Source organism: Phlebotomus papatasi, chromosome 2 (assembly GCF_024763615.1).
Source record: "Phlebotomus papatasi isolate M1 chromosome 2, Ppap_2.1, whole genome shotgun sequence".
Lineage (NCBI taxonomy): Eukaryota > Metazoa > Arthropoda > Insecta > Diptera > Psychodidae > Phlebotomus > Phlebotomus papatasi.
Genome location: NC_077223.1, coordinates 97412 through 120119, shown reverse-complemented (window position 1 = coordinate 120119; position 22708 = coordinate 97412). Strand labels below are relative to the sequence as shown.

Below are 22708 nucleotides of genomic sequence, written 5' to 3'. Positions count from 1 at the left end.
TGCAAGCTTAACCATATAAAATTTTAGAATGATCACTTTTTGTGTATCTTACTATAGAGTTGCTTTTACCACACCGTTTGTAAAAAGGTCTCGTGTTGTATAGTGTAATTTAACACTTAACCTACTGATATTTTTTTATTTATATTCACCTATCCTCTCCTTAAGACAATTTTTAAACCACAAACAAGAATGGGGGGATCGGTGATTTCTCGAGATAATCCCAAAAAGTAGTTTCTGGTGAAAAAATATAATAGAAAAGTGGAGTCACAGGGAAGGAGAGGTGTGAGGAGGACATTAAGAAGAATATTAGGTAAGGTTCTTAACAGTCTCACCTATTATAATACTAAATTCCTAATAAAATGTCATGTTCACAAATCGGGCTCAAACTTTGCCAAAATGTGTTTCGCCACTTCTTGATCCGGACTTTCGAGTTTAATAACTCCAGAACTAAAAAAGATATCGACTTGGGGTTTTCGGATAAAATATGGATAAGTGGGCCTTCAATAATACTATTGATAAAAAACTTCAATTATTGAAGAGAATTATTGAAGAAAATGCCTACACACAGGAACCAATTTATTTCAATATTGACATTTTGTTTCATTTTTCGAGTCTCCTTGCGGCTTGAGATTATTTTTCGTGAAAATTTATTATTTGGCTATTGGAAAAGCATGGAAACTGTTTATTGAAGTTCATTGGGATAGTGTTTATTGAATATTAGTTGACAATTTTCCAAATGTGCGAAGTAAGAGTGTTTTCTAGAGATGTTGTTTGTAGTTCAAGCAAGTTTTACTAGAAGTTTTCCCTCGTTTTTTTTTTTATTATTGGTAGTATTAGAGAGAAAATATAGTAAAAATAGTATTAGAGAGGTAGTATTAGTGGTAGAATTAGAGAAATTCGGGCGACAAAGTTTTTGAAATGCAACGATTTTTTATTCATGTGCTTTTAGATATTGAGTTTACACACTCATATATAACGTAAATTGCATGACAATCCCTCAATAATGCAAAATCACATCAAAACTAAAGTTGTCTATACATTAGGAAAAATATGGATGAGTGGCCCTTCAATAATACTATTGATGAAAGGCTTCAATTATTGAAGAGAATTATTGAAGAAAATGCCTCCACACAGGAACTAATGCGTTTTAAGTTTTAATACACTTTGTAAACACTTTGTATCATTTCTCGAGTCTCCTAGCGGCTTGAGATTATTTTTCGTGAAAATTTATTATTTGGCTGCTGGAAAAGCATGGAAAGTGTTTATAGAAGTTCATTGAGATAGTGTTTAGTGAATATTAGTGGAAAATTTTCCAAAAGTGCGATGTAAAGGTGTTTTGTAGAGATATTGTTCGTAGTGGAATTCAACCAAGTGTTACAAGAAGTTTTCACTCGTTTTTTTTTTAATTATTGGTAGTAATCTCTCCTGTACATCACTTTCCAATTTCTAAAATGATCCGACACATATCCGGGTGACAATAAAGGTTTTTCAGAACTTCGAGACATTGAAACATAACCTCAAACTTTGTTTAAAATAGTTTTCTGAAAAGTGTACAGCAGCAGAAGAATACTGTAATCCAGAAGAGTGAAAAGCATCAGTGCGATGTGTCGTTCTAGAGCAGTGATACAGAAGTTTGAATCGCTGACTGAGGGATTTACTAGCTATGCTCAGTTTCCTCGATAGAGGTATTGAAGTGCTGAAAACCGAAGAGGGTAACAATCTGACAGCAGCTGCCGGAGCCGGACGGGTGGATGCTGCGAGTCCAGTGTCGGCTGAGACGTTAGCCCTCATCGCCCTGATGATGAAAAAACCGCGAAGTTTTTCCCTGATAAGGCAGCTGACGGACATGTGGCTGCTGTAAGTCCAGCCTCGGCTGAGAAGTTATCCTTGATCACCCTGATGATGCAAAGACTGCGAAGTTGCCCCTGATAACACTGTAGAAAGTGCCAGTGCAGTGGGATGCAAGATCCAACAGCTGATGGTTTACATCTGGATGGCTTTAATTCCACATCCAATAAATATTCTACGAGCAAATGATGGAGTTTAAGAATCTGGAAATGGCAAAGGGGGCTCGTCATAAGCTAGTACTCTTCATTTAGAAGTTGAGGGACCCTCATATCCGGCTGTTGGAATTATAGATATTCAAAAGCAGGGACTGTTCTGACTTGTAAGTGCTTCTGCTGACCAAAGGTTCATGGATACACTTAGAAGCTCTTCCTGAGATTCACAGAAGGGAGTTGCAGACAGATTATGGATACGACTCCGTTCCAGAGATACAGAAAAATCTCAGATACAGAAACAAAAGATTAATGTATGTATAAAATTGTAAAGACTTTTTTTTAAAATTTTTTAATTAAAAAAATAAATAAAATTTACAAAATCTGTTTCTTTTTGCCAATTGTGGTACTTCAACTGTGGCTCCCAGTGTCTTTGCTTGAGAAGATCTCGCGCCTTATCTATTCCTTGATATTTTATATCGAAGAGATCCACGGGTTGTGTTCCAACTAAAAAACTCACGGGATCTGCTAATGCAATAGAATGTCTCACTTGCATCCCAATTCAATTCCTTACCTTGATCTGTTCTCCAGCTGGATGCTGGGATTGAGATCTGCTTTGTCTCAGAAGCCTCAATCCATGTCCAGATGCACAAATTACTCCCAATTTACATCTGAACAAAAACTTTCACCAAAACTGGGGTGAATTCCACTAGGAAGTTACATTCCCTGAAACACACTTTTTTCTTTTTGAATTTGCACCAAAATCGACAAATAATATTTTTCGAATATTCTGCAACACAAAATATTCGAATTTGCGTGAAAACGAAAATTAATATATTGAAGAAAATATCTAATGAACTTGATATCGACCATTTCTTCCATATTCCACTTCAATAATATTATGGAAGAATAATATTGATGATATTTGTCTCAATGTGTAGGGGTAAACAATTTTGAAAGACAATATGGAAGAGAAGTCATCCATATTGAAACGAATATTGAAGAAATTGCCTCCACATTAGACAAATTTTCTTCAATAATCCAAATTCATGTCCATATGTTTTGCTAATGTGTAGGCAATTTTCATCAATATTAAATATTGATTGCAAATATTGATGAAATTTTTCCTAATGTATAGACAGCTTTAGTGTGTAGGGGTAAATAATATTGAAATACAATATGGAAGAAAACTGATCCACATTGAAACGAATATTGAAGGAATTGCCTACACACTAGACAAATTTTCTTCAATAATCCAAAATTATGTCCATATATTTTACTAATGTGTAGGCGATTTTCATCCATATTAGATATTGATTGCGAATATTGATGAAAATTTTTCCTAGTGTATAGACAGCTGCTTTGGATTAGTCCCAAACATTAGGTCCTCCGACCCCCCTGACCCAAGCCATAAGAGGTCAAAAATTGGATTTTCAAATGGTCGTATCTCGGGTCCATAACACTTTTTTGACACATTAACTTCATCCTAAATATTTAATCGAAGGTCCAATTAATCGAAAAATCGATTTCGAAATTTCGATTTCGAATATTTCGAAAACTAGACGATGCTTTTTCTTTAAATTCATTAAGCCTAAGAAGAAGCATTTCCGCCGTTTGGCTTCTAAGGCTGGTCACCAACGCTGAGACGGAGGCGGACGCACGGTATGGGTGGGAAATATAGAGTTGAATAAATGAAATTGTTATTATTATTTTAGTATGTTTGTAGCTAAGGTCGAGATCTTTCCAACAGTGGGTCGCACTCCTCCCTTGATGTTCCCTGACCCGAGCTATAACCAAAAATGTCTTGACTTGACCGGACTGCATTTTTGGTGTTTCTGAAACGATTTCGATAAAATTTTAGTATATATTGTATCCGATATCAAGATCTTTCTATAGCGATGGGTCACATCCGTCTCCCTGCCAACCCACTGTACTCCGACCCTTACTATATCCAAATAAACCGGACTCTATCTCTAATGTTTATTGACCGATTTCAATGAACTTTTTTTCTTTTGTTGGCCTTCCCCACTCAGACTATTTAAAATAAAAAATGACCAGCGATAAGTCCAGATAAGTTTATGGTAGCTGATATTCTTTACAGGAGACCTCGAAATGCGTACAACTCGGGATGCTTGCAAGTCTGAATGCATGAAAATTCGATTGTGAGTTGAATTTTGGGGGTAAAGAATTGCGTCGAGTAGAGTGTTCTAGTCGGTCGAAATGAATAAACTTGGCTCGACGTGATTCTTTACCCCAAAAATTCAACTCCCAATCGAATTTTCACGCATTCCGAGTTGCAAGCGTCTCGAGTTGCACGCATTTCCAGGTCACATGTAAAGAATATCAGTTACCATAAGCTTATCTGGGCTTATCACTTGTCATTTTTTTGATTCACTAGATTAGAGATCACGATATATTACTTATTTCATAGTTTAATGAACTCATAAGTTACTTAAAATGTAATTTTAGTATAGGTGCCGATAAAGTACTGACTCTACCCTAGGTAGAGTCTATAAAGTTATTTTAAAAATCGCGTGTTTAGCCGTTCATTCCACTCTAAAAGTAAAGTCGTTCATTTCATTCATCAGTTCACTGAGGTTCTTTGTACTTCCTTTCAGTATGTATATTTTACTCACCGAATGCACATACGATATAGGAGAAAAGGTGGTGACTACCAGAGACATGGTCTTATATAATCGCCGGAGATCGATAAGGAAAACCTCATTCTTCCGCTTTAACCAAACATGTTCGCATATCCTTTTGTCTTCCTTCACACCATTGGTGACATGCGATTTTGATATTTTTCTTTATGTTTTCAATGTATTTTATAGTAAAGCACGATAAAAAAAAGAAATTGTATAGGGGAGACCGAGGAGATTTAAGACACTTTTTCATGTTTTGACTTTGAGACAGTATTACAAAAAATCACGATAAGGTATTACAATTTTATGCAGTGTATAGGATACTTATGGGTATTAACTTTATAAAAAGTACTCGATAGAACTTGGAAAACAACTGAGTTTTCTTGGAGAAGATTAAACATTTAACTTGACGCATTGTCCTAAACCTCCCCGATGTGGGGCAGTATGGGACGTAAAAGGGGATGTTTGGGACGCATTTTTTCTCGCATAATTTGCATTATTGGAGCACATTAATTAATTTTAAATACTTAATTAAAAATATTTCTAATAGAAATAAAAATGTTTAATCTTTTGTTTCATACTTAGAAATTAATATCAATTTTATTTGTACAGTAAAGTCATTTATTTTCAATCAATTATTTAAAGTATTTTCTTTTTATTTTACATCTACCTTTCTTTGCTTTTTTATTCTAAGTATTGCAATCATGATCCTCAAATTCCTCAGGCGAGTAGATTTTCTTGAACCCTTTAGTTTTGAACGCATTGACTGATTTTTGTTTGATTTTATGACAACTGAATACCTGTTTTTCTCCTTATTTCTCTGAATAAGTTCTCGCCTTGTCTTTTCTGGAGAAGAAATTGTAGAAGATATTGATCAAGAAATTTTCGAGAAAATAGTTTTTAAGTAAAAAACAAGAGCGTATAATCTCTGAAAGGGGAATCAGTGGCGCAATAGGCAAGACCGTTGACTCTTGGGCGGATCGATTCCCTGGCTCGATTCATTGTTGTGAGTTCGAGTGCCGCCCGGTGCAAAGATCTGAATGTTTAGAAAAAGACATTTTCACTGTGATATAACGTAATAAAAATGCACCGCCTCGCCCAACAACTCCGGGAGCATGGAAGAAGCATTCACCATACTACGGGAAGGCGCTCCTGGGCGGTCTACAATGGACTTCGCAGATTCTTCCAACACGGGATATAACGCATTGTAAAAATGATTACCTTGTAATAAATATCTCGATACGATTAATAATAATATAATCTCTGAAACTTTTATAAAAATATGTCGTCTAAAAGAAAAGGTGAAGACACCCTGAGGTGTCTAAGGGGCACGCATTCCGAGGTCACCTGTAAAGAATCTCAGCTATCAAAAGCTTATCTGGGATTTTAGAATAACTTTTAGAATTTTTAAAATTAAGCATTGACAAATCTGAAGTTATGTCACCCGCACTTATTTTTAACCAATAATTCACACATCACATGAAAATGTCACTTTCTCGTAGGGGAAAGTGGTCTGCCTTTGAATGCGGCAGCCTTTGAATGTTTCAATTTTTTTCTTATTTCTCAAAGCAAATATTCTATTTTGCGAACTATAGTTATACAATTAACTATTTTCTATTAACTTCGATTAATAAAATGGAATTTTAGCTTTGGAAAATAAGAGAAAAATTGAAGCGTACAAAGGCTGCCGCATTTAAAGGCAGGCCACTTTCCCCTATATCTTGAAGATACTATCAGATATATTGTTCGTCTTCTGGCATTATTTCATGATGTTGGACATGTAAAGTCGAATTAGGGATCTCACTCATCATCACAGCTAAAGTATGCTACTTTGTATTACATGAATCCCGCAACTGATCATCGGTCAATTGCAAGAATTTGACCTGATTACTTGCTGTGGGCTGTCTTTGTGCAATTTCAATTGTATTCTGTTTGATTGATATGGGATGCGGAGAATGGAAGAGTTTTAGGAACAGCCGTTTTATTTTACTGATCGAGTTCCACAGAATGAGCAGCATAATAATCTCTCGATTTTTTCACTCTTCGCTCCCCCAAATTTTCACCTCCCACCCCCCTCCCACCCACTTTTCTGAACATATCTTCGCATTTCCGATGATTTCTGAGAAATTACGTCGCTCTGTTTATCCGTCTGTCCTTGTGTTGAAAATATTCAATATCTTCTTTGCACTAAATATTATTTTTTTTTATTATTTATTGCACCTGAGCATTATCATAAATACAAGATTTTTTGCAACATTGATAAATTTGGATGTGAGTAGGTTGTAATTATAGTTTTTGGCGTCCACCGCCGTCTTAGCGTTGGTGACCAACCTCCAGAGCAAAACGGTGGAAAAGCTCTTTCACAGGTTGCATATGCCAAACATCCATCGGATGAATAAATTTACAAAAATTACAATGTTCTAACATTGAATTATATTCAATGTTTAAGTATAATTAAATAGTTTTAAAAGTTTGCAGTGAAAATAATATAAATCAATAAGCTGTCAAACTTTAAACCTCCCTCCTGAATAGTTGCATTTTAGACTTACAATATTTTTGTTTGGAGCCGACGAATTCTTAAAATGTTTGCTATAGGATCTGATAGTAACGTGTAGGCATACCAGTACTAAAGAAGCTTGTGGTACAGCTACTTGCGCCAATTATAATTAATTAATTGTATTGTTCTTTTTCTTAAACACTTTTAAAAGAAAAGATTTCTCGAAAGATGATAAAAATACAAAAACTCAAATATAAAGCTTTAGGAGATTCTACAAATCTTAAATTCAATCAAGTTTCAGACCTAATTTTTCCTAAAATTATCTTCAGCGAGAATCTTTAAAAATATTATTTTCAGGTCACATTTGAAATTGCTAATTTTCCCCTACTGTTATTCGAAAATTGTTATGTTACTTCGAAATAACCTAAACACTTCCATTATACACCTAGTAAATTAAGATTCAAACATGTGTTAGGTTTTAGTTTGTTCACAGTAAAAATTCTAAAATAAAACATTGTGTTCATATTTATTTCTCTTTTATTATTATAATAATAAATATTGAAAATCTATAACCTGAAAATTATATGAAAAATGTCCGCGAAAATTTTTAAGCCCTGACAGCATACCACACAGTTCTTAATTAACTACAATAATTTCATTATAATAAAATTTTGCTTCGCACGCAAAAGACCAATGATATAGTGTTATGTCACTAATTAGAATCAAAAATTTTATTTCTAAATGTAGCAATTTTGCATTGGGGTGTTGTCACAATTTTTGTGGTTACTGGTTTGCTTGTTGACACGTTTAGCACGCAATCAGAGTGTTGCAAAAAGACCAACTTCTTTTTAGATATTAGCAGTAATTACAATATTTCTTTGCTAATTGTAAGCCTAAAAAAAATTGTAAACTGAACAATGCACAAAATGGCAATAAGCCTTAAAGTACTTCAAAATAAATAGATAATAAATATTTTATATCATCAATTTGTTTTATTCAAATAAAAAAAGGTGTCTTAAAGCTTTTAGAAAGCATATTTCAGCATATTAGCCACTTATCAATAGTAAAAGAATTCATAGAATGACTCATTAAAACTGAAAATAAAGAAAAATACTGCACAACATAATAAGTTTTTGCCACACAAGATATTAAAAGCCGCAATTTTACGACAAGACTGCCCAAATTTTACATTAAACATCTTTTATCTACATAACCCAGTTTTAAAATGTTTAATTAGTTATGAACGCAGAAAGTTCAATATTATTTTTGTATAAATACTTGATAAAAACCGTATTTTTTTACTGCTCGATCTTAAAGAGAAAGCAGTATTATAAACGACTTTTTTCCAACTTGCCACTGCTCTGGAGTCGACCGTCAAAATGAGATTAACCGTCAGTGTCAAAAAGTGTAAATCCAAAATTTGATCTCGATCTGACGAGGTCGGATTTCACCTGTGATCACAAAAGCTGAGATTGTAAAGAATCTCAGCTAAAATATGCAAAAAGATAATTCTTGGATAGCTCTATCTCGTGAGTTCGAGCATTTCGCAAAGCTGGGACGCGTTGCAATCTGTTATAATTAAAGATTTGTATATAAAATGATTTTTTAAGCACTCTTTGCACTTTGTGTCGATTTCAAAATAAAATTTGAAAAATAAAATTTACAGTAGAGTTCCTCAAATTTGAACAATATTTAATAAATTAGGAAAAATAACTTTAGAGAATATATCAATTTAATTTATTGTGAAATAAATGCAGTTTGTTGCGGAAATTAATGTAATACGATAATATTGAGGAAACACCAGAGAAAAATTGTTCTAATTCAGACAACACGCAAAACTTTCTTTGCATAACCTCAAATTTTATATTTTGAATTCAACTGTCCCTCAAATTTAAGGAGTTTAAATTTGAGGAACTCTACTGTATATATCGACGCTTCCATTCCATACTATGCTATCTCAGAATGACAACTTTTCATAAGAGCCATTTGAAGTTGGCGATTTCCTATGCTGCTCGTATAATTTTTTTTCGAAGAAATGGAATATCTCGTTAACCTGGACATCGGATGACCACCAAATTTTCAGCAGTTGCAGACCTTGATCCCAGGAACAACATATCTCTCGGAGTAATATAAAGCTAAGTCGACTTAGCATAGTATGGAATGGAGCCGTCGATATATTGTGCAAAAAATCGGGCCACGTTAATCGCATTAGAATATTTGTGTTTAAAAGATGACCAATTCCATCAAATGGTTCCAATGGTCAAAGGACAAATACAGAAATGTGAGGTGGTCTGCTTCCGCACAGTGACAACTGACACCAATCACCACACGAAAATTCTACTTTTTCATATTGTCCTTTAACCTCGCCAAGCCATTAAAAGAATGCATTTCAACCTCACATTGACCCTCATTTTTATTCATGAAGAGGATGTCTAGGTTTATTCAGAACTTTTGATATCTTGAAAGTCTTGAAACAATCGTCTTCTAACTTGCGGTGAGCAGCTTGTTAAACAAATAAATGTTTAATAAAGCAAATCCATCTGATTTACTTTTTAAACAACCCATAATAGTACACGCTGTATAATTGAGAGCGAGATTAATGCATTTAGCATGCGTAGATTTGACCCAAACCTCAGCAGAACACTCTCTACTGCAGAAAAAAATAATACAGAGGCGGAGGTATGCATAACCTGAGATGCAGCTTACTCATTTTAAATTATTGAGTTTCCACAGCATATTATTGCACATATTGACCTTTTTTACTTTTTAAAAAATGGGTTTTGTGTGTCAGAGAAATTGCGATCAAAAGTGACTCTAAAAGATTTTAGGTGAAGAATTGTTATTCTGATGTATTCCTAACACGACACAATTTTCTTTTGTTTTGGTGCCTCATCGTGAAAGGATCAGTCAATCCCTCGAGGTTTGATTGTCCAGTAGGGTGTTTCAACAAGGAAATTTTTTTTTGGCACTATTCTCAGGGTGCTGTATTTGATGAGACAAGAAAACTGATGATGAAAGATGTGCATAGCTCAGTGGAAAAGGGTAAGTTTTCCTTAATTTTCTTCGACGACCATATGATCAGACGCCGTTTAGAGGTGGCTGAACGACCCTCTCTGTATTGTAAAATCAGAAAAATGTTCTACAGAGAGGGTCGTTCAGTCACCTCTAAACAACGTTTGATCATTATGGTCGTCGAAGAAAAACTTTCTTGTCTCATCAAATACAACACCTTGAGGATAGTGCCAAATTTTTTTTTCTTGTTGAAACACTCTATTGTCCAGGAGCACCGATTTAGATCTACAGTGCTGTCTCTCTATATGCACACTCTCTATATGCACAGCTTTTGTGTCGGTTGCATTCAAAATCAATTTGTTCACATTTTGACAAAGTAATAAAGAAAATTATTTTCTTCGTAACTAATTTTTCTTGTTTTTAATTTTCTTAATTTTATTTTTTCTGTCTCATATTATATTTAAAATAACACGGGAAATTCTAGAACAATAAAAAATGATAATTTATTAAAAGAAAGAAAAAAACCGCTGGGAATTTCAAAAAAAGTTGTGCATACAGTAGACTCTCGCTCAATCGGCTCTTTCTCAATCGGGCGACAAATTTTGTTGACAATTTTCACGTTTAATTATGAAACTAATTCGATCAAATTCGCTGTAGTTCTTCCTATTTTTTCGTGATTCTTTATAATTGAGCGCTTTTTGTGGAATTTACAAAGGTTTTGACTTTGACGCTCAATTCTATCGCTAAACCGGATGACATTTTGCCCCATATTCCCGATTGAGAGAGAGTCTACTGTATTCAGAGAGAGAACTGTCAAAAAAAGTACCCAAACTGTGCATATAGCGAGACAGCACTGTAGTTAGTTATAGCCATAAATACGTGTAGAAGATCTTTTCTCGCTCCCCATACACCACAGTAATTTGATGTTTCTTGAGGGGAAGGTGATGGACTGATAAAATATTTGCTGACTGAGATTTTTTTATAATTTAAGCTTCTGTGGTTCGAGAATAAGACCGTCTTCAGACTAGGGGTTTAGCCTAGTTTCTGAAGGTCTTATAATCCTAAATAGCAACCAATTTTACCTTAAATAGCAAACAAATAAATCGGGAAGCCAAACAGCCTCATGGCTAGATTCTCCTACTCTCTCTCTCTCTCTCTCTCTCTGTGAGCATACCCATTTTCCCAAATAAGTGTCCTGCGTGCATATGCACGGTCACTAAACATACAACCAATGAAGGGATTTTCCATCGTTTTCATCCCGGAGGTTGGAACCGACGCTAAGACGGCGATGGCCGCATGGGGGTGGGGAAAAAACAGATATGAAAAATAAATCAATCAATCAATTTAATTTGTTCTTCTGATTCAAATAGATTTATTCTCCTTAATAATCCATTTCTAAGTCAAAATTCTTCAAAAATTTTCGACTGATAAGAAATTAAGGAAGTTAAGCCTTATGGCTAAGCCTTAGATCTGAACTTTGTCTTATCTATATCTTGATATCCACATAAAAATAGATTTCTGCGAACGTCTTTCCATCGTATAATTGCTTTTGTTGAGAGAAAATGAGACGAGATGACAATGTGTGTGGTATTTGGAAAAAGTGAAATTTTACATTAGGGACTTTCTAGAAACATTTTGGGAAAATTAAGTCCTATTTTCTGAGAGTTATAAATTAATGAGATTATTAGGAACGTCACTTACTATACCTTTAACTTTTACCCACTGAAGCAATTCCTCCCTGAAAATCAGTTCTTTTTCCAACTAAGCAATAATAGTAGACGTGCATACTTATTTTGCAGAACTCTCAAAGGAAGCTTCTACGAAAGAATAAAATTATTGTAATCATTGGGCCAAGTGCAATCAAATCAAGTGAGATTATGTACATATTTAGAAATATAAAATTAGTTCTATAATTTACAAGCTTAATTATATAAGCCTATTTTCCTTCTAGTTACTTTTCACAAACTAAAAATTTCTCACTTAAAAAGTTGCTTTCCATTCTAATTCTTAGGAAAAACTGTCGAGATCATTAGTTCGAAGCTTTTCATTTTTTTCTTTACTGCGTTATTTTTCATCTAATATTATTTGTTGGTGTAGTCCAAAATAAATTCCGTAACGTGTGATTAAATTGAATTTATGTTCCCTTTCTTACAGCTGACCTCAGTAACTCAGATCGATAAAAATTGGATGTCAAGCGAAGAGTGGAAATAGTGATTAAAGCAGAGGTTTCACTAACTTGAGCACTCCTTAATCCGCCCACTGTGTATAGACACGACACACGATGCGTATTTTGAATACACTATCATGTTACAGTATAATAATATTGTGAAGGGCGCTTCTGGTGCAAATCAGATTAGATAAATATGCAAAACTACCAGCGTAATTTTATGAATAAGCATTTGAAATTCAACACAAAAGTGTTAGTGCATTTCTTGGATAATCACAATTTCATTTGAAATTTAATTGGCAGCATAAATAGACCAACATAGTAAATCCTTTTTCGATATTAATATCAATATTGTCGCATATATTCATATAAAGATTTTAAGTAAAAAAATTAAATATTTCCCACCCACTCCCCATAGGATTTTCCCTAAATATTCACTTTGCTTTCATGCTCTTTCACACCAATAATGGAGTTACACCAATAATGGAGATGCCGGTCCAGAAAATTCTTTCATAATTACTTCTAAAGACTTGCAGAGAAAAAATAATCGTTTTTAAAAATTGGTTGTACAATAAAAGAGTGTGTTATATTATTATAAATTCTAACTAAATAGTAGGAACATAAAAAATGATTAACTGGTGAAAATATACCAACAGATCAGACTATAAAATGAATAACTCGCGAATGGTCAAATTTACAGGAGAGCGATTTAAAGCTGAGATTTGTATTACTAATAATTCAAATAATTTAACTTCATCATCATAATATATACATCAAACGAAAGGATTCGCTAATATTCATCGCTAATAGCTATCTTATTTCTAAAAAAAAAATCACAATACATTGTATATTTTATTAACTATTAGAACATTTTCCGATCTGTAATATTTTTTCTGAGCTGGCATTTCAAATTCTCAGAACAAGAGTCGAACAACTCGCGTTTTTCCACGATGCCAAAAGGTCCCGGCTGATGACGCATCACCTGTTAAAATTGTTTCGGTAGATATTCCTATACGCACTCACTACTATGTGAGTATACGAATCGTATTAAGTTATTTGTAAGTGATATTTAACACTTCGTAGAACCCTAACTAAAAGTGTCACGGAACATTCGGAACATTTAAACATTCGGAGCTTTAGTCAGTTCTTTTCTGTTGTCTGAATCAGAAATTCCATCTCCTTGGGTACTGTATCTAAAGATTTTTAACCATTTGATGTTTTCATCTTTATCAGAATCATGGAGTAAGGGAAAGTGGTGTGCCTTTGAATGCGGTAGCCTTGAATGTTTCAATTTTCCTCTTATTTTTCGAAGCAAAAATTCTACTTTATGAACAATAGTTAATACTATTAACTATTTTTTATTAACTTCGCTTAACAAAATGGATTTTTAGCTTTGGGAAATAAGAGAAAAATTGAAGCATTCAAAAACTGACGCATTCAAAGGCATGTCACTTTCCCCCATAATTCTTCTCAATAATTTGCAAAAACACTTTCAATTTGTTCTTTTAAGGCTTTTATACACTAACAATCAAGAAAATTACATCTGCGGCACGTCAAACTCCCACATAAAATGCATATGGCAGCAACTGCCACTTGGTCCTTCCGAGTGCAGATTTTTGTTTTTGCAATATATTTACATTGATATTTAATTTTTATTCAAAATTTTATAACGAAAAAATAGCCAGATAAATTCTGCACGCATTCAATCAGGCCTCCAGGCGAAATGTTATATTCTTCACTATTAAAAATTAAATTGAAAACTAAATTGGCAACGGCTGCCACTAGGGTCCTTCCAAGTGTAGAGATGATAAAATTTCAGAAATTTCACAGCAGTCACCACCTACTTTAGGCGGTAATTCATGAAATTTCTTGAAATTTACCAACTCTATCCAAGTGTTAACATTTTGAAAGCCGAGAAAAAATATCACGTACAATACCAAACTGGCATAACATACCAAACGCGGATATTCTCATTAAAACAGAATATTTTCAAATTTTTTTTGTATTTGCAAGACTTCTACAACAGTTCCAGGACACATAAATTCAATTTCTAATAAAGATTTTTACATTTCACGTATTTTTTGTGATCATTGGATCTAAATTCTTAAGTAACAAAAACCAATAAATGTATACACTGGTAGGGGAGACAGGGGTAGAATTAGCCAGCAAATGAAGCTTTTTTTTCGCGAGTGGCCTGTGAAAAAATGATAAGTTTTGTCTAATATTTTTATGTTTCATAAGTAGCATTAGGATATTGGCTATATGAAACAGTGTAGTTCAAAGCTCTAAAATCCTTGGCTTTTTCTTGAGAGGATAATGAAAAAAGTACTGCACATTGGCTACACTTACCCCTGCCTGGGTAGAAATAGCCACTTTTGGGGTACTAATTGCCACTAGTTTACCAGATGAAATTTTAAACTGGAGATACCAAATATTGTTTCACTTGATACACTGAAGCCGACTGATGCTAAATATGTTACTTAAACCTAAAGAAAAGGGCTTTAGCCAACTTTTTTATGACATTTTTGTAATTGAGGCAAAATTAATGCAAACATTCTGAAAAAATCTATTTCTCAAGTTGCTCATACAAATGGCAATATTGCTTGGAATATCAGTAGTACTCTTTCATCTAACAATTATCCATCTATTAGTGAAAAATCATTGATAGTTTTAGCCCGCCACGGAAGAGTGACTACAACAGCCCCGAGGGCTGTTTCAGTGTTTATCATCTTATATAAAAAAGTGGATAATTATTATCCAAGTGAAAAATATTTTTTAATTAGGTTTATTAAACCAGAAACGAGGTAAAACTATGAAATCTTGACTAGAAATTCAGAAAACCAAATGCTGGTCCAAAAACTGTAACATCAAAACTACAATTTTATACCCATTTTATAAAAATGCTTTTAAATTGTAGGATAACAGGATCAGAGTTATAAATATTTCTGGCAATATAGGGATGTGTTCCTACTTTCATTAAAAAATACTTTGCTCGATGTACATTTTAAGAAAAACGAGAAAAATCCACTGTCTACTTTTACCCCTGGCTATAGGTACCCCGGTCTCCCCTATACATGTTTTTTTAGTTATGTAGGGGAAAGTACTCTCCTTTCGAACGTTCATGCCTTCGAATCATGTGAATTTTCTTTTATTTTTCCTGAGAGACTTACATACAATTATCACGTAATTATCAATAATTGATGATAAGCTAACTAATATTTAATAGAAATATGTAAATCTCTTAGAAAAATAAAAGAAAATTCACATTATTCGAAGGCATGAACGTTCGAAGGGGGAGTACTTTCCTCTAGTAAAAGGCATTCAAATATTTATTTGTGATGCGAAACTCCATAAAAATGTGGCAATTTACACCAATATGATATTCTACGCCCATTTTTTGGTTTTTGGCCTACTTTTAAATAATAGAAAAGTTAGAAAGTATTTTTTTCTACAAAACGAAAACAAATTAAATTCTTTACACATTGGTGTTATTTCTTTAGCATAATATGAATTAGAATTCCTGCTATGAAGCTTTAAACTTAAAATTGGAGTAAAATTCCACTTTGAGTTTTAAAGGGTTAAAAAGTGTAGGCACAGTATAAACGAGCACAAACTTGAATAAAATGAACTGGTACAACATTCAAGAAAACACTATTTTACCAAAAGCAGTCAGTCAAAAAGAAAAATGAGAAGTAAAAAATCAAAGCAATCAAAGTTTTTACTATATTTTTCTAATTTTGTTTCCTGCTCGTTTATTTATATTCTTGATTATTTTTAATGTTTTACTGTCTATTTATTATTTCTTAGTTGTTTTTCAACCTTGGAATTTAAATTTTTACTGTCACGTGTTTTACTGATAAAAATTTATTTTGTAATGATTTAATGTAACATTAAATATTTCAATAAATAATACCGTCAAATTGCTCATTCAAACACGAGGAGTCAGCCAGGATGCTCTTGACAGTCAAAACGATGACGTCACACGGCCGAGTTATTCGACTCCTATCCTGACTAAAATGAAAAATGTGTCTCTGATTTTGCTTTTTGAAAAAAAAACGCTATAACTTTGAGAATAATTAACTTTCCGATATAATATTCACAGGAAAGGTAGAGGGTGTCAAGGGGCACCTGAAAAACGAGAAAAACGAATTTTGCAAAAAATCGAGTTATTCGACTTACAATCTGACAAGTCGATATACGCTTTTCGCCAATTTTCCCACTATTGTGTTGGTTGGTTGGTTCTCAGGAAGCTTTCACACGTGTTCAATGAGAGATAATTGAATCTCTCGCCAATAGAGGAAAATTATACCACGAAAACTTAATTTAGATAGCTATAAGATAGGGTTATCCTAGGAAAATAAAAGGCGATAGATAAGCAGCATAAACTGAAAACAGCAAACAGTTCTACATATAATACATATACTATCCTCACAATTTTCAATGTTCGAAAGGATTTTTATTATCCTTATTATTTTGAGGGTAATTATCCAAACATATTCAGAATCACAAATCTATAAACTTAGAAGATCAATAACAATTTACGATAAAGCCATATTCCTATGGTTATTGTTCCACATATATTTATAAATAATAAATATTACGATGCAACAATAAATAAAAAGCACTACGTAAGGCAATTCTCGCTGAAAATTGCTAGACATTCCACAAAATGTCGAAATGTGTTGTTAATAATTTAGCAAAAAAATTATATGTAAAATTTATTATTTTGATGAAAACTCATTTTGTTCTGGACAAAATTAGTGCTTCACATGCAACCGCTCGATGAATTTGAGAAAATCGATTTGTATCCAGAACAAAGAAACGGGAATTTCTTAAACACCTCTCAAAAACAGCCAATGGTTATGTCACCTACTTTCGTGAAAATCGTATATGTATAATTATTATCTGGCATGACTTGCACGACCTTTCTTATTTCGAAACCAAACTAAAGATAGATCAATTTGCAAATCAGGGTGCTTAGCACAATTTGGAATTTGTGTAAAATCGAAATCAATTTTGTGGGTAAAAAGAGTTTTGTTGAGTCAATTTGATCCATTGCGCCCATCGAGATGAATTTTCCCGAGCTTTATCCCCAAAACACAGCTCACAATGGAACTCGCATGCTTATCGAGTTGGAAACACTGCGAGCCTGCGAGGTTACTTGATACGAATTTTAACTATCATAACTTATGGGGCTTATGGGTTTATCATTTTGGGTAGATTTTAAAATAATTTGTTAAATATCTTCAATCGATAAGAATTCACGTACTGCTTTCACAAGAAATCGGACACACAGTTAATTTTGGCTTGCTACACATTGGTTTTTCCGGATTTTTTTTTTACATCTACATTAAATTTATTATGATAATTTTATAAATTTATTTACCAAAAGTGCGGGTGTCTTTGTTCCAACGGGTAACTTTGACCTCTTTGACACTCACACATAAGATCAAGCGATTGCTTTGATATAGGGGCTCCAAATTCAAAATTTTAACAACTTTTGAATGCAAAGTTATGGGACGGTTCCTTTATTGAAAACTTCACTAAAAATATAGCAGCGCTTGCTATAATTAGGTGACACGATCTAACAAATAAACTAAAAAAAAATTGATGATTTTGCTTATAATAGCATATTATTTAAGTATCTAAAAAAAATTGTTACAAACAGGAATAAATAAATTAAATTTTCGTTTATTTTTTTTAAATTTTGTACAAGCGATAAAAATATTTAAAATAAAAGCCTCAACTATTTTAGTGCTTATTAAGACATTTCATTTTGGCTCCAGATATTCAAGATTAAATAATAAAGACCGCGGAAATATGATTATTTCAAAATTTAATAGTTGCAGCTTCTGTATGTATGTAATTGCTTGACCTAGATCGGAACATAGATATTTACGGGAAAGGTCTTGGCATCAGCTACAACATACAGTAGACTCTCGCAAATTCGGGCATTTGGGACCGAAATGTCACCCAAATTAGAGAGAAATTCGGGCGTCAAACTATTCGAAATGCAACGATTTTTTTGAACATCTGCATACTCATATTGATTTTACATTTTCATACTTATTATGAATTGCATTAAAACTTCATAATAATGCATAATCACATCATAACTTAAGTCAAACTATGGCAAATTTTGGCATAGTTGCTTTATTTGATAAAATAAACTCAAACTTGAAAAATGTCAACAAACTCTTTCAAATTTAACTGCCACACGAATTAAAAAGTAGCCCGATCTTAAAAGAGCCGAATTAGCGAGAGTCATTTCAGCTCAATCGGTTGAGTTTTAGATTTAAACAGTTATTCAAAATGGCGGACAGAAACGTCAAATCTAGATGGCGACCACGCCATCTTGTAGATCTCGAGCATCTTGCCCTTAGATGTGAAGACTTTCATTGTCATTTTTTTTTATAAGAAATTGTTAATTTTTGGTATTTCTAAGGGGGCAGTCACATGCGCCCTATCCCAAATGCAAGCCTTTTGTCTTGATTTTTTTTAACATTCTGAAATTTTATAAAATAAGTCCTATTGGCGCTATAAACTATAAAACTATAAACGCTTATAAACTATAAAAAAATACCGCAATATTGATAGTCATTATGGCGAAAAGTGGAGAAGGGATTAGCAGCTCGTGTTTAATTTTTTAGAGTAAATTTGAAAAATAGTAAAAAAAAGGGGCAAAGTCACCTGTACTTACGGTATGTGAATAATTATAATAACAATTATTCTGTGATATTTTATACAGGACCTACGCATTTTCACAGAAATTTCTAGTCATGCATAATTTTGTCTTACAAGGGTGAAATTGTCTGTCATGCTCAGTGATATCAAATGCAGTAGAGTTCACTGGATGAAATTCTAATGTTTTTAGGGTAAGAAGAATTTCTTTGTGACTTGAAAAGAGGACTCTAACTTGGAATACTTACATCTACCGAGTACTCTACCATTTGTTCCAATTAGTGTCCCCACTTGTGATAATTTACGCAATAAGAATTTACTTTATGCAGCCTAAAATGTTGTATGGATGGATAAGCTCCAATTAATTTCACAAATAGTTTATTGGTATCTATTAGCTTAAGACACAAATTTTGTAGTTGAATATAAGTGGTAAATTTGGAGATAATTTGCTACTCTTGGACAAATTGTGCATTTGCTGAAATTATGCATTTTGTGCGCGTGTGAATTGCGTCATCAATGCGTCAAAGAGTTTTTATATTAAGAAAATACCTGTAATTTTGAGTAAAATTATATGACGTCTCTTTGCGATATCATATTCAATCTATGAAATGTGCATAATGAAAAGGATTCATTAGTGGATGACTTACGATTTTATGATGCAAAGCGGTGAGTTCACGTTCAGTGACACGTCGATTGGCGGCCTCGCGTCTTCGTTGACGAAATTGGCTGTACTTATATGCCAATATAACACCTGGCAGGGCCAGTGCCTCCAATGGTGATCGCCGACCGAAGGGCATATTTCCATCACAACCTAATACATTGACTTGGAAGAATTTGGCATAGATGTATTCAACTGAAAATCCAATTTAATCTGCAGCAATGCAGATATATAAATGCTTCGCTTGAGATGTTCCTCACTCATTTTCTCACGCTCTCATATTTTTTTCTTTTGTTTTTTACACCATGAACTGCAGAGTTTTTCCATGTTCTTATCCACTCTTTATACTTTCATGATTACTACACTACTGTCTTACTGGAAAGAGTTTTTTTTAAAAAGTATTTTTAGGCTTATATAGACATTTGTAACCTATAGGTATTTCCCGCGACTTTGATCTATATAGCTGTGTCTGACATCTGACTCTTTTGTCTCGCTTGGACCACTTCAAATTTTCACCTTGAAACCATTTTATTTTTTTTCTTTCGCAATTTTAAAAGATTCCTGTATTTTTCTATAAATAAAATTAAAATAGTACTCTTCTAAAAATCCTCTGCTTCTCTATAATAAAGTTTAGGAATACGACATTTAGGAATTGAATGATGATACAGAAAGACTGATGTTTATATGAAGATATGAGGAAAAAAAATCTGCAACACCACTATCTTAATGTCGGAGTGAAACTGAGAGAAATTCCGTGATTCTCACAAAATTTTGCGAGAAGAAAACTTTATAGAATACACGGGAAATTCTTCTCCACGCCGACGCAATGGAGGATAATTATTAGAAGTATTCGAGAGCACAATTTGCACTAAAAATCTCTCACTCTCTCAAAATAAATCTCATAAAATTAAGTTATGTACTTCTCAATAAAAAAATACAAAATATTCCTAACATAACAAAAATGGAAGTCTTTATCATTATGCTCCCAAAAAAAAAGAAAATAAATAAATAAAAAAGTTTCCAGAAACATAAAAACAGAACTTTGGTAATGAATCGATTGGAGAATGGCGCATGTTCAGAGAGTGCGAATTTCACATGTAATTCTTGTGAGTTTTTTGTTTAGATAACTGAAGAAAATGTATTATACTTTCCAGGATAGGTCGTGAACAAAATCGTGGACACGCTTTAAACGATAATTCTAAATCAACAAGAAACATTTGCTACTTATGCAAATTTCAGAAATTGTGAATAAAATAGTATGAATAATGCGTTTAAGTGAATATGATGTCATTGTTTCCTTCTGTTCAATCGAGGGAACTCATCGACTATGATATTACATAGAAAGCGATATATGTATCACACATTTTTAACACCTAATACAAAAACATTAAAAAAGTTTCCATTCTTCAGGAGAGAATAATTGATTCCAACGAGATTTTTTTGTGACTATTCCTCCCAAATAACCTAGGAATTATGAAATATGATTATTATCCTTAATCCCTGAGAAAATACGAAAAAAAATCTCATTCATGTCTAATTTGTAGGAGAGCGAGAGAACAATTAATTTTGTTTCAAATAAATTTTTCTCAAATAAGTAAATAATGTTTATTTCATTCTTCATTCTTTCGAAAAACCTAAAACCGCTAAAACCGAAGTACTGTTACTGTTCTGTACACTTTTATTTCGCACGAAATTCATTCTATGATTGATTTATTCAAAAGAAATCTAAACCATCTATTTCGGATTTCGCGAAACTACAGCCTTTTACTTTATTACAAATCGCTGTATACTCTATTCCTGTAATATACTTGACGTAATCTTTCCGTAATTATTTTTCAACCCCAAAGACTGGTTCAGACTCAGAGCCTAAAACTGATGATTGACAAACTTCCCATAATTGATCAAACCTGCCTAAGTCGATTAAGAAATATTCTCCTTAGAGCCCTTCGTAGAGCCTTTTAAACTTTTGGCCTCGAAAAAGCATTATAGGAAAAATTCGAAAATATTTTCTTAGACGAAATAATTTTTTTCTAAACGATTTTATGTCTAAAAAATATGAAAAACATTGTCTATGTCTATAGTATGAGGATGTTCGGTTTACATTTTAATTTTACTATAGGAGAGAAAGAAGGGAAGGGAAATTACGGTCATGTTAAGGGTTACATGGGTTACGAGGATTAAAAAAACAACCTATTTTTCTATTTTTTTTTTTCAAAATACAGAAAAAAAATTTATAAAGGCTTTTAGTTTTAGACCTTTTAGACACATAAAAGTACAATATTTGAGTTATATTTTCTGAAATTTTCATTTTAAAATTTTAAAAATTCAGCCATTAGTACCTGATGTTCGGGGACCTTTTTTGAAAAAAATTATGTTGTGGTAGTTACAATTACTCAGAGTAGGTTCATTATTAAACCCGTAATCGGACAAAGGAATTTTGAAAAAAATCCAGTGTTCAAATACTAGTTCAACTCATCTGTTAACAGTAAATATTTTATTTTTTGACTTCTGATGAACCTACTCTGAGTAATCGTGACTACCACATAGTAAGTTTTTTCAAAAAAAAAAAAGTTTGCAAATATTAGATCCTAACCAACTCTATGGTATGTGGTCTGTAGAATTGAAGCCAACTCTTACTTTTACATACAAATACATATCAGAATTCCTCTGCATTCGCGACCGTTACGCGAAATGTCTTAAAGAGGGGAGTGATTTCTTATTATAAGATAAGGAATACTGGGGCACCATCGAACATGGGATACCAAGGAACATTGATTTTTATTTCTAAACTACTTAGACTGTGACGATAATTTCTTCAGTAAGCAAGCATCCCTACATTCATGTAGAATTCATATAGGTATCGTCCTTTGAAATCTAATATATAATTAAAAAAATCGGTGCTACACCGTGTTTGGTGGTGCCCCAAATTCCCCTACTTATCCCTGTGAAGGGATAAATATACTGAATTTCTGTCTAAATAACTTTTCCTTATCAACCCTGTGTAAACTGAGTAACGGATCTAGCTTCAAATAACCCAATATCAAGAAGACAACT

General features: G+C 33.1%; 1 protein-coding gene across 1 annotated transcript in view; it reads right to left on the bottom strand.

Moving 5' to 3' along the window:
- LOC129802023 (uncharacterized) overlaps nucleotides 1-22656 on the bottom strand; it is a 38691-nt gene extending 16035 nt beyond the window's left edge. Inside the window, exon 1 of the mRNA XM_055847560.1 lies at nucleotides 19644-22656. Within this exon, the coding sequence (XP_055703535.1) occupies nucleotides 19644-19793 (150 nt within the window). The 5' untranslated portion in view covers nucleotides 19794-22656. The remainder of the gene's footprint in view (nucleotides 1-19643) is intronic.
- Between the last annotated feature and the right edge of the window lie 52 nt (nucleotides 22657-22708).